This window comes from Cardiocondyla obscurior, linkage group LG12 (genome assembly GCF_019399895.1).
Source record: "Cardiocondyla obscurior isolate alpha-2009 linkage group LG12, Cobs3.1, whole genome shotgun sequence".
NCBI lineage: Eukaryota > Metazoa > Arthropoda > Insecta > Hymenoptera > Formicidae > Cardiocondyla > Cardiocondyla obscurior.
The window spans coordinates 1850284-1863010 of record NC_091875.1 but is presented as its reverse complement, the minus strand read 5'-3'; the positions used below and the strand labels follow the sequence as shown (position 1 = coordinate 1863010).

Below are 12727 nucleotides of genomic sequence, written 5' to 3'. Positions count from 1 at the left end.
ATTTCAATCGTTTCAAGTGCCAGGTAAGATTCACCGCGAGTGTATTAAGAACATCGATCTCTCCTGGCGGTCTAATAAAGTCCGTCTTCATACCGCTACGTGAATAGACCACGCGGACACCATAACTCATAATTTAGGTACCGGTGCTGACAAATGGCGACAAAGAAGAAGAGCGTGCAGGTAGGTTGTGCGGGAGAAACGGGCGATTTACGACGCGTACTGTCCCTCCCCGAGTTAGTTTGCCGGCCGTATTTCCGTCTCGCTTTCGTCATTATCGCGGAGTAATGCACGAAATGAATGCGCGGATTTCAACGGCGACAGATTAGCTTATCGTGCGAAATCACGGATCGCCGGCGCGATCAGTCATCGATTGGCAAAAGCCAATTTGATGGAGGGTAAATAAAGCGCTCGAAAATGCATCCGCGCCATAGTTTAATGGCACCGTACATTCGACACGTCGCTGCAATTTATCAATCTTGATGCGGCCTTAATGGCGAAATGCACATACGTCACGCTTATCGTCGCGGACGGATCTGACGGAAAAACGAAATTAGCATAGCGCGCGCGCGATTAAAATCTAAGTATTTATAGCTTGTCAAGGAATTATGTGCGCGTCAGTTATCTTCAAATGTCATATTTTTCTTTTTTTTATTTTATTTTATTTTTTTTTTTTTTCGCACGCCTACTCATCTTTCTCTCTTGATTTTATCGATCTCGCTGGACGGGCAGAGGATACGCGATGAATATTAAGGAATCAATCGTCATCGAGGGGCGCTCGTCGGTTTCCATTGCGTTCGAATAAATACGTGACGGAGACTTTTAACGCGCCGCGCATTCACCCGCGATTGAATCACGAGTAACGGGCAGAGATTTTTCGATCTTGACGATTTTTGCCAGCGGATCGGACGATTGACCCGTCAATCCGTTTATCTGTATTCCGTTACGTTCGTATCTGCGAACCCGTCTTTCCGCTCTGCCAATTGCCCATATTTATCTGTCCGTCCCGTCCGTTTCGGCGTTGCCGTCGATCCGCCCATCGCGGTCCATCGGTCCATCTATCAACCTCCAGGCCGTCCATCCCGTGTCACCCAGCGAGGCTGCATGCGTGCATGCGTGCACACTTATTCAATCTATCCGGCAATCTATGCGATTTACCCCGGCAAGACCGTTCTCGGCTCGTCTTCTTTCCCACCTTCCCCCCGTCCGTCTACTTTATCTACCTGCTTATCCGTTAACCCTTTCGCAGCCGCTTGCCTTCTTCCGCTTCGCGCTCCCACTTGGATATCACACGCCGCCTCGATCGACCTAGAGAACGACCTATCGCGCGCCCGTTCGACTGGTTCTCCACTCCCGAGAGTCCCGGGGATTTCCCGAGACCGTGAATCTGTCGCGCGCCGGGGACAGGGTCCGGAGAGTCGCGCGCGTTCGCGGCACGCTGCCGCCGAGGAGAACGGGACCGCGCGCGAGGAGGCTGGACCCTTACCTGGAGAGGCTGACGGTCCTAGACGCTGGACACCCCGCTGCTACGCTCGATTACTGGCATAGCGCCGCTCTTCTCCGGCACGACACTCTAACAGGCCGCCGAACTCTCTCCCTCTCTCTCTCTTTCTCTCTCCGAGTATGCGTCCCTTTCCTTCTCGCTCTCTATCTCTCTCCCGCTCGACTCGTAAAGTGTCCTGCCTCGCGAGGTTCGTCTCCTGGACTGCCACCGTGGAGAAAGCTACATGCACCCATACCTACTACCTGGTTGCTGGCGCTATTGATCCCGGACCCCCAGACACCCACCGACTCACGCAGACGCCTCGCGTTGCTGCGTCGCTTTAGCAACGTGACGTCATTCACCGCCCCGCGACGCCCAGCCCGCCGCCAGATTTTCTATACATCTTTCGCCTCTCTCTCGCGAGCCTTTCCTGCGCTGCTGCCGCCACCGCAGCCGCGGCCGCTACCACCACCGCTACCGCCGACGACGACGACGACGTCGGCGCCACCGACTCCTCTCGGCCCCAGCATCCCCGTGTACCACAACATTGCGTCACCGATCTCGCCGAGCGCGACCGATTCCGGCCAGCTAACATTTATAGCGCCATTGACGAGATAAAATGCACCGAGCCACCCGCGGCCGGGTGTATTAATAAAAGTTAACGAGAATAAAAATACGCCGTTCACTTTTTTTTTTCCCTCCCTCACCCCCCCGCTCCTCTCTTTTCTCGCGATTACCCGAGTTATTTTACGAGAGGCTCGAGCGTCGGCGTTTCCTACATCCTTTCGGCAGTTTGATTCCCGAGGGCTTAGCGTTTATTTGACACGTGGAGGGTGTAACGACTTTTTTAACGCTACCGTGGGGATCGCCGTCGAGCCGGCCGGACCCGAAACTCGGCCGCGGCGTGTACAGGGTGCTGCTCACTCCTCCTCCCCCCCCTTTTACCCCGATTTTCACCCTCGAGCCATCCGGGGGTGCGAAAATCCGTAATGAGAGACCAAACGCGAACTCACCCCCTGTAATGAATGCGAGCGTATACGCGCGAGTCCTCGGGTACTGCTCCTTTTTTTTTTTTTTCCTCTCATATATTATGTAATTCAGCATAATGACGCGTGCTTCTTTTAATTACGTTAAAAACAGCGTAATAACGGTAACAAGGGCAATAACGGTAACGACAGGAAAATAGCGAGCGGTCCCGCGAAGCCTCGCGATATAAAAATAGCCGACCGTAAGGAAAGCCCTGGTCGTCGTTACTATTTCATCCCCCTGTTAATTCAGACGTATGTCTTTCTCCCCGCTTGCGGGGCCGGGTTTCGTGCGCCGGCATTACGTAAAAATACATGAGCCGTCCCAGATTTCTGCCACGCGAGTCTTGATCGAGTTCTCCCGGTCCCTTCGGCGAGCAGACACGCGTTTCTTAGCGAAAATTTATATCGCTGCGCCGCGGATGATCCTCTCTCTCTCTCTCCCCCCCTCTCTTCTTTCTCGTCGGTGCAGAAAACCCGCCTCGTGGCGTCTACATTATCAAAGTGTCAGAAGTCATTTTGTTCTGCATCGCGTGCTAACTGCGAATTGCAAACTCACCAAGATTAAACGTCCAAAGCGCGCTCTTTCTCTTAAATACACGCGATAACCTTTCGTAGAATTACGCAGGCAGGTTTCAACATTCATCACATGCAATATTTTCATTATTTTTACGGGCCCGATAAGGCGAGACGTATATCGCGAAATAACGCGCGAGCGAAAAACTTCGATATCCGCGCGCCATTGTTGCCCGCCTTTTTCTTCGGGAGAAGTCGGTCAGTTATTGTCCTGCGCATCGATACAAAGAGAAAAAGAGAGAGAGAGAGAGAGAGAGAGAGAGAGAGAGAGAGAGAGAGAGAGAGAGAGAGAGAGAGAGAAGCAGAATGCAACGATTAACCCTTTTGTTACGGGGATCTTCAGTAATAGCTTTCGTACGTTTATTACAAAGAACAGCGAGGCTCAAAAATCCTTATCGCGTCCGATATAATAAAGACTAATTCAACGGCTGATTATCAAAGTGGCGGTTATCTCAATTGTTGATTAAGACGATGAACGCGCGCAAGTGTATTGTTCCGTATATAACTATACATCGCATATAATTGCTAATTAGCATTTAAATGATACCGATGAGGGAAAAAAAAAAGTCTCTTGATGTATTTACAATCGTAAAAAGTCAGATGAATTATTCTTCCCGCGGATTGCGGTAATTATCCGACGTCCCCACTATGTCAACGGAGGAAAAACCTTGGTCTTGGTCCACGGCCTTGCGGGACCGGACCGAGTGCACGAACGGCTGTACCGAGCAAGAAACATCGCATAGTGTTCGCGCACTCATCGTCAGATAAAATCGCGATCGCGGTGGAGAGTTCGCTGCCAAGCGTCAGGCCGAAGAACTTCTGCGTCGAGAACAGCGGTTCGTGGAGCGGAACACCCGAAAGAATTCTGTCCCGCGCTTCCATTCGCGTCCGATTCTCACCTAATTAAATACAAATGCCATTTATCTGCGTTGCAGAAGGCAACTCTCACTCGAAGGGGCGCGGCGGCTCGACCGGAAGTGACACGTGTCGATAGAAGGGATCGAGTCTGCGGAAGTGAGATACGCGGCGCCCGTGGAAGATTGTTCGATTGTAAGTGCCTGGTTTTGTTTCAATTGACGCGCTCCCGTGTTGCACGAACGCGTTAATATACAGCGAGTTGCTTTCAATTGTTATTGCGCCCGAGTGCGACTGCACGGGCGATAAAGTGACTCGATTTCACCCGTGGAATCTATTTCTTTATATGTATATTTCATCGTTTTATATGCAGCTATGTGCGATATTTAAAGGCACAATACACTTGGCGAGCGAACAGCGTACGTCAACATTCATAAACAAATCATTACAAAAATAACGTTCTAACAACGTACATCATTGACGAACGTTCGTGGCCGCTGTGTTCGTACGGTGCTCGTTTGCCAAGCGTATATCGCATCTTAATCTGCAAACATGCGTGTTAAAAATATGAATATTTCCGGTTACTATAGAACGTCAATGATTTTTGTAAACCCCACACGTGTTGGATTATTACCGTCATCGCGTCGATATTATTTCAATTCTTTTAATATTATTTTTGCACTTAAAAAATTTGCGTCCCGTCGAGCCGTGAGTGATCGAAAACGTGCCCAAAAAATACGAAAAACCGCGACAAGTAACCAAAACCGGTCAGCTCCTTCCAAACGCGAGGAAGTAATAAAATTTTAAAATTTTCTTCACGGCAAATAATATCAAAATGTAATTGCTGATAAAGTATAAACGCTGACTGGTTCGATCGATCTGAACTCATTAAAAACCGTTTCCAAGGGCCGCGTCATTTCTTTTATTTCTTTCCCTCCCGATGAAAGAGGAAGGCGGGGCGGAAGAGAAAAGGAGGTAAAGACCGCGGGAAAAGTTACACGGCGAAAGTTGCCTCATCAGGCGTTTCCTGCATTTGGAACTTGTAATAACAAACCTGTCGTACCGCGGGGCGGCCGCGGAAGGGAAGGAGGGAGGGGGGCGAAATATGACCTATTTTCGTCACTCCCCGGATTGAAAGTATTTCCGACATCCGAGGGTTAAGCTAAGACGGGAAAATGTCGGACGGGAAACGAGCGCGAGGGTGAAAAACGGGGCGGTTCAGCTCGGCTTGTCGTCGTCGTCGTCGCCGTCGCCGTCGTCGTGCTATAACGTCGGCTGACGTGTGTCGATATAGAGGCGTTCGCGTGTTTCGGTCCAGCGGCGGCAGCGCCGGGGTCTCTCCGGGACCATAACTCGATATCTCCCCGGAAAATCCCTCTATCGCGTGCTTTACAGCCCCGTACAATGCCCGAATTGAATGTTCGCCGAAGACGAACGACCACCTTGTAAATATCGCGCGGTCGTCCCTTCGTCTTTAATCCTTTGGCCGCGAGCGCACAATGCACGTTACCGGGATTGCAAATTCTGCGACGAGAAGCGATGTCGAGCAAATGAGTTTCGCTGCGTTTATCGACGACTACGACGCGCGAATGGAGGAGTAATTCCGAACAGCGCATAATAGTTCCGTGCGTACCAACGAATTAATTATAATTTACACGCTGTCGAACTTCAAATAGCCACCCGATATTTTTATTTATTTATTTTTTTTTTTATTTTCTTGGCCGATCCTCTTTTCTTTTCTCCCTCGTTTCACGCCCGTCGCGCCCGCAAACAGCAATTTTAAATACACGCGGCACCCAAAGAATTAATCCTCCTTCCCCCCCCCCCTCCCCCGCGTCATTAAATGGCGTAATGCATCCCGCGGTAACCCCGCCGCCGCGTTTTAATCTCTTATTCGGGATTAAAATTCCGATCTTGGTCTTTCATTTTTCACAACTACGTGCCGCGGAGGAGTTCGACAGGCCACACTTCGTGGCTTTAAATTTTACGCGCGGCGCTCCGCGATATTTTTCCATTAGTCCGAACTAATATCCCGTAGCGCGTGTTTGCCGAATAAACACGACCCCTCGTTGCCGTAAATAACCGTAAAGCGTAATCGCGTACATATTGAATACGTCGAAATCGATAATCTTGCGAGATCGGCACGTCGTTGGGGAACGAATGCGCGCCAAGCCAGAGGGATACTTTTGCAGAACAAGGTCGAGAGGCATTCCAGTTGGAGTATGATACGTGCCAGATTTCTCATTCGCGAGATCAATGGTTCGTCGCCGCTGATCTTGCAATGCCGCACGAGATCGACTTTGGCCTATCCGATCGAGCGTAACGAAACGAAAGATGAGAGCAACGAGATGCAATACGCGCGGCCGACCGAAGATATCCCCGGCCCGAAAGCGCTGCCTCTACTTGGCAATTGGTTCCGATTCCTGCCGTACATAGGTAAGCACTCTTTCGCTCGTTTGCGCCGCTGAAATCTTTTTACTGCCGCTGAATTATTTCCAGCTCGCAATTTAAATGTAATAACAAAGTCAAATTAAATGATAATCGCCGCTGCCGCGATTAATTTACAATTAATCAAGCTAATATTTATTTCCAGTTTATAAATTAACGTTTGAAATTAATTTATGATAAATATAAATTAATATTTATAATTAACGAACGATGGTAAATTTATTTCGCAAAATGTCATGCCCGGCAGATTATTTTGTTAAACAATTTCATCGCGCGTAAGTGCGCCTCTTGCGTGTCTTAATTCGCGACGACTAATGGCTGACGTAAACAACGCAGGTGAATACGGTAACGCGAATATGATGGAGCAACTGCAAATGCTGAATGATAAGTACGGCGATATCGTCAAGCTCGACAAGTTAGGATCTCGCAGGCCGACCGTGTTTTTATTCTCCCCGGAGTTGTGCGAGAAAATGTATCGAGTGGAAGGCGTGTGGCCGGTCCGAATGTCTATGGAAACTATGCATTACTATCGCAAGAACAGAGAGCACATCTACAATGGGCAGTACGGCCTCGCAACAAGGTTAGTAGATCAATTTTCTTTTTTTTTTTTTTTTTATTAAGAAATAAAAAAATAATCCTATTTTCGAGGTGCTCATTTAACGATTCTATTTCATGACAATCGCAAAATACGCGATTGCGCCTCGATCACGCTTCTTTATAATGCACGTCAAACGCGATAGTGAAAATTGGAAAGAGAAATTCTAAAGATTTTAAGATTTCAACGTTCCCTTTTTTTTTTTTTTTTTTTTTTTAAATAGAATTGGAGAGTGTCGAGTTCTATGACTGAATGTCTTAAGTGACGGTACGTGTGCGCGTATATGTGTATAAAGAGTGCCCTAGTTTCGCTGCACTTCCTCTCGTTCTTGCCGTCTATTATTAAAATATTAAAAAAAAGAAAAGAGGGGGAGGGGAGAAAAAAAAATCAAAAAATAGAAATGCGCACAAAGTACGATTTCATTAAGCGGTCCTTTCAGTTTGCGAGTCGCATTATTTTTCCCGCTTATCTCGAATCGCCCTGGCGATCGGCGCTGACGTCACCGCCGCCGGCGAAGAAGCGTTACGTCACGCTAAATTAAATTAGATTAATGGCGTAGCTATTATGGCCTTCGAGATTTTAACGTGGATAAATGTAGGTGGTCTCGGCGAAATACGTTAGATATATGGTCAAGCGCGAAGGTCGTCGATATTCCGAAAATTCGTCAGAATATGGGAACACGAGCTGACGAAGCAACCCTCCCATCGCTATTCTATCTCTCTCTCTCGCTTTACGCCCGTCTCTATCTCTATCTCGCCGTTCTCTCCTGTACGGTCGGTCCTGTACGGTCGATAGTCCAGCGAGTATACACAGAGCCACGGCGACCAAACACAGAGGCCTACATAAATTGCGTGCGATGTAGCATCTCGTCCGTCGCTGAAAAGGGGCCGCTTCTCCTGCTTTCAGCCAGGGCAAATTATGGCACGACTTCCGGTCGAAGGTCAATCCGCACATGATGCAGCCGCGAACGGTGAAGGCGCACGTGGCGCAGATCAGCGAGGTGACCGGCGAGTTCGTCGAGAAGATGCGGTCGCTCAGAGACCCCGGGACCAACGAGCTGCCGGGCGACTTCAAGAACGAGCTGCAGAAGTGGGCACTGGAGTGTAAGTACGCGCGAGCCAGGCGGCGATATTTACGCCGTCGATGTGCTTTCCTTCTCCCACTTCGAAAATGGAGCATCCAGAATCCGGAATGACGTACGTACCTAAGTCCCGCTCGCAACAATGGGGGCTGATAAATTAACTCGCACTCCGAATTCAATGCGCCGCGGCAGTGTGCACGCTCGCCGTGTATTACCGCGGACCGTGATGCATTTATCAAGGATGTAACGAGAGATAGATACAACTAAAGGTTTAAAAAAAAAAAAAAGAAAAGAAATTACATCCCCCCCTCCTATCTTCGCTCGTGTATCAGCATTAATACCGGCCTCGCGCGTCGGTCACTCACCCGTTGTTTAATTAACAGCAATATGCTCGATCGCCCTGGATTGCCGACTAGGGTGCTTGAGGCCTAATCTCGCCGCGGATTCGGAACCGCAAATAATGATTAATTGCGTGCAGGAGATGTTCGATCTCATGTACCGCATGGAAGTTCAAATGTCTCTGTGGAAGATATACAATACGCGGGATCTCAAGAAGTTCTTCCGCGTGCTGGATACGCTTAATGGGTAAATATTGAAACTTATACTCGTTACACTACTGCGTCAGCATATTACTCGCAAACTCCCACGCGAATACGCGAACTTGTTACTCCACGTCATTACCGTAATCCTCGATATGTTTCCAGGACATTCTCGCGTCGCGAAGTTGGTTATCAATAATGTATCGCGTGTCGTCTCACGTTAATTACTTTTTGAATAAAATTTAGCGTTTTGCACCGTCGTACCGTCAGCCCCGTGGCCAATCTCCGCGGCTCATATAACTCGCTCGTTTCGTTCCTAACGAGCCCCGGACTCATCGTCGCCTTTGCGGCCGCGCGAAAATTTTATTCACCATTTCAGGATCTCCCGGAAATACATCGAGCAAGCGAAACTGAAGTACGAAGCGATGGACAATAGCGCGGACCCAAGCGAGCATAGTATATTAGAGAAACTTTTGCGTATCGACAAGCAAACGGCGGAGGTGATGGCGCTCGATATGCTAACGGCTGGCGTTGATACGGTAAGGTGTGAGATTTTAACGCCGCCAACGATTTCGATTTGCTCGCTCGTATTGGTGGCTCCGCCGCCTCTTTTTCCGATAGACGAATTAAACGACTGAAATAAAACTAGCTGACAAAAGGAATCAATTAAAGCGAATAATATTTTCTTTCACGCATCCATCAAGTCGGAAACGTAGCGGAAGGAAGGATTTCTAATTATGTCAAAATTCTGAACGTAAACCGCACGAGATTAAGCAACGATCTGTTACAGACCGGCAACGTATCCGGCAGCTTATTGTATTATATCGCGAATAATCCGGAGAAGCAGGAAAAACTGCGGGCAGAAGTAATGTCCGTATTACCGGACAAAACATCGCCGGTCACGCAGAACGTTCTGAATCAGACAAGATACGCCAAAGCTTGCATCAAGGAGTCCCTTCGATTGTTCCCCATCGCCATCGGCACTCTCAGAACTATGCAAACGGACGTTTGCATAGGGGGCTACAAAATACCGGCAGGGGTGCGTACCGTTTTCTTTATTACTAAGATTACCTCAAAATCACCCGCACGTCTCAATTATTCGACCTATCAATACATAATTAAAAAAAAAAAAAAAAAAATTAAAACCTTGCTTGCTCTAAACAAAGTATTTATTTTATTTGTTCCAAATCAAATACTGAAACAAGTATTGAATTAATTTGCCGAAACCTAGTCCACGAATCGTCGTTTTGCTTCAATATTCAACACTGGATCAGAAATCTAACGCGTCAAAACGTCTCGTAACGAGCTAGAAAAGCTAGATATCTACGCGTTTTTCGCCGCGTGCTAACCTACTGCGCGTCTTGACCCATCCCTACGCGCGCTCGGCTACCGCGGCCGCTGACCTCCGGGCCCGCTGTCCACGCGGACCGTGCAACGCGACGGCCGTCGGCCAATGCAAACACACGCACGTGTTCACGGCGCGAGCGACGGGTCAGCGGACCCGGTGGCCGGCGGAATCGGCAGTCGAGCGCGCGTTAGCTAGGTCAGTGCGTGCAGTAGAACCGGTACGCGGCAAAAAAGTTTAAACATCTAGCTTTTCTACCTCGTTATTAGCCGAATAAACCACTAGTCGCAAAATCAGAACAGCGGAATAAATGAATTTCCACTCGGGTATATCTTTAAGACGAAGAGTTCCGAATTACACGGGGAGTTCGAGAGCTCGCTTCGCGAAACGAGCCGCATCGGCGTTAAAATCGTTCGCTCAATGATTCTTTATTTCTGTGCCATTAGTTCGACATCGTTCCCTGCCACGCTGTGATCGCGACGAAGTCCACGCAGTTTTCGCGAACGCAGGACTACGTTCCCGAGAGATGGCTGCGGGATAACACGGAGTTTCCATCAGCCAAGGAGGCGCATCCTTTCGCGTACATGCCTTTCGGATTTGGCCCTCGCACCTGCATCGGTCGACGGTTCGCCGAAATGGAGCTCGAGACGTTGCTTTTGACAGTTCGTAAACTCGCATCGTCCCGCCGGCGTTTCTATTGCTCGCGGGACTCACAGTTGGCCGGATAACGATAACCGAAATTTCCGTTACGAAATAACGCGGAGAAGTAACAGCGCCCGCCGAAAATAATCCGCTGTCCCGAATTCGTACGACTTAAAATAATTACGTTCTCGAATCTGATAAGACTTGCTTTCGTTAGCCAACAAATTATTAATGAATAATTCACGAGTTATTCGTTCGCTTTTTTTTTTTCTTTTTTATTGCTCCCCGTTTTAAAATATAAACTAATTATACATTTAAATTAAAGGCACGGTCTTCTCCTCTTACCGCCGTTCGTCACTTGCCCGTCAAGAAGCGAAAGAAAACTACTACGACTTGTAGATGTTCCGTTAATTTTACCGCATTTCACTTGTTCGCGCGCGAATAACCGAAACGAATGGAAAAACCTCTTTTGAATGAATACGGCGCACCAATCCTCTTTTTTTTTTCTTCTCCCTTTTTTTTTCTTTTTCTTTTCCCTCTTGCGCGCGTTTGTGCTTTCAATCCGCTCGTATGTCTCGCGGGGAGGGCGGTCTTCTTTTCACCGATGTTTTATTCATACGCGATAAGCGCAGATGTTTAATAAGTTGAGAGGTTTAAACGAACGCGCGCGCAAAAGTATATCGTATGCCGGGATAATAATGGAAACAGACGACGCGCTTGCATAATATGCAGATTCTCTCGAAGCGGGTCCGGCCACGCGTGGCTGTGCACGCCGGTGAAATAATGATGTTGCGCTCGCGAGTGTACAAATTCCCGGAAAACTGAATATTCGCGTGCCGGATCCGCCGCCGGCGCCGTTCCTCTCCGCGTGAAGAATTGAGAAGCACGGCTCTGTAACTCGTTCCGACAGCTCGCCGGGGTGGCCTTCTAAATTTCGGCCGGCCGCCCACCGGCGGCATATGTTTACAAAACATTCGAGCAAGTTATAATTCGCAAGCGCGAGCGAACGCAACGGCGAGTCCTACAGGCGGCGTCGCAGAGCTTCAAACGCGGGACGTGAATTACAATTCAGATTATTTAGACTGCAAATGACTAGTAATTACATCAATAATTAATCACATTACAAATATAATTTAAATAGTTATTACGTGAATAACTAATAGCTACTTTGTGCCTTTGGCGTTAATATTATTTCAGATATATGCTTTTCTTTTTTTTTTTTTCCTTCGAGTATGCAAATTAATTAAACCTTTCAAATTTAACTGCGCGCCCACCGAAGGGTCAAGTGTTTCGCTGACGTTTAAGTGCTCGCGCGCGAGTTAAACGTTTGACTTTTCGCGCGGGACAATCGCGGGAAATCGGGCAATAATCCCTCCGGCGGGGGTGTCGCGAGAAAGCCGAGCCGTTTTCAATTGAATCGCCGAGCCCCGGAATGGCTCCCAGGCGGAAAAGCACTCGCCGTGCCGCGTCTACGATCGCGTAGTACGAAAGGAGAATGTGAACTGCAGGTGTGTGCTTTTGTTTCACAGGTCGTGCGAAATTTCCGGATCGAGTGGCACCACGGGCCGCTCGAGTACGAAAGCCGATTCATAAACACGCTGGTGTCGCCGATGCGATTCAAGCTCGTCGATTTGTGAGCCGAACTTCGCCGCGAAGCCTACAAAGGAGGAAGAAACGTCCCGCCGACGTCTCGGATATATTTTCTTTTTTTTTTTTTTACACCCCTTTAATAATTACGAATGTCGGTCACCCGAAGAAAGCCGAGGTGGAGAAAGCCGCCATCGATCGGGCGCAATTCTTACAATTTTAATCTAAACCCGAGCGCGGAGAGCGCAACGTTTTGCGGCGACTTTTTTCTTTTTCTTTTTTTTTTTTTCCTTTTTAACGCGGAAACCACAAATTTTGAGAAAGCTCCTGGAGGGCGCATACATGAGCGCTCGCATTTGTGTCCAAACGGCATAAAAATACGCGACATGTAAAGTCATAAATTGTACATATTGTTGAAATTTTCTTCAGCGAGCGCCGGCATACCTTTTTGTACTTATCTTTTATTTACGACGGCCTCGGGCAAGGCAACGACGTTATTTTATACCTATTTGTAATATCGACAATAAACTTTAGAAATGCTCATCAGCGTCGGT

At 48.3% G+C, this 12727-nt stretch overlaps 2 protein-coding genes across 8 annotated transcripts in view; one reads left to right on the top strand and one right to left on the bottom strand.

Moving 5' to 3' along the window:
* Gluclalpha (glycine receptor alpha 1) overlaps positions 1 to 12727 on the bottom strand; it is a 62255-nt gene that overhangs the window by 38320 nt on the left and 11208 nt on the right. Inside the window, exon 1 of one of the 6 annotated variants that reach the window (XM_070664891.1) lies at positions 1484 to 1708. The exons of the other annotated variants lie outside the window; for them this stretch is intronic. The gene's annotated coding sequence lies outside the window, so the exon portion shown is untranslated. Of the gene's footprint in view, positions 1 to 1483; positions 1709 to 12727 lie in introns of those variants that run through there. 6 annotated transcript variants of the gene reach the window in all.
* On the top strand, positions 3368 to 12720 carry LOC139107338 (probable cytochrome P450 12a5, mitochondrial). 2 transcript variants are annotated; one of them, XM_070664877.1, is made up of 10 exons: positions 3368 to 3917; positions 4017 to 4131; positions 6129 to 6372; positions 6721 to 6964; positions 7886 to 8082; positions 8444 to 8645; positions 8979 to 9138; positions 9390 to 9638; positions 10391 to 10606; positions 12116 to 12720. In XM_070664877.1, exons 3-10 carry the CDS (start codon positions 6159 to 6161, stop codon positions 12221 to 12223), a joined length of 1590 nt encoding a protein of 529 aa, XP_070520978.1. In that variant the 5' UTR covers positions 3368 to 3917; positions 4017 to 4131; positions 6129 to 6158; the 3' UTR covers positions 12224 to 12720. The 2 variants fall into 2 exon arrangements, with proteins under 2 accessions (XP_070520978.1, XP_070520979.1); XM_070664878.1 differs by lacking the exons at positions 3368 to 3917; positions 4017 to 4131 and having other exon boundaries at positions 5036 to 6372.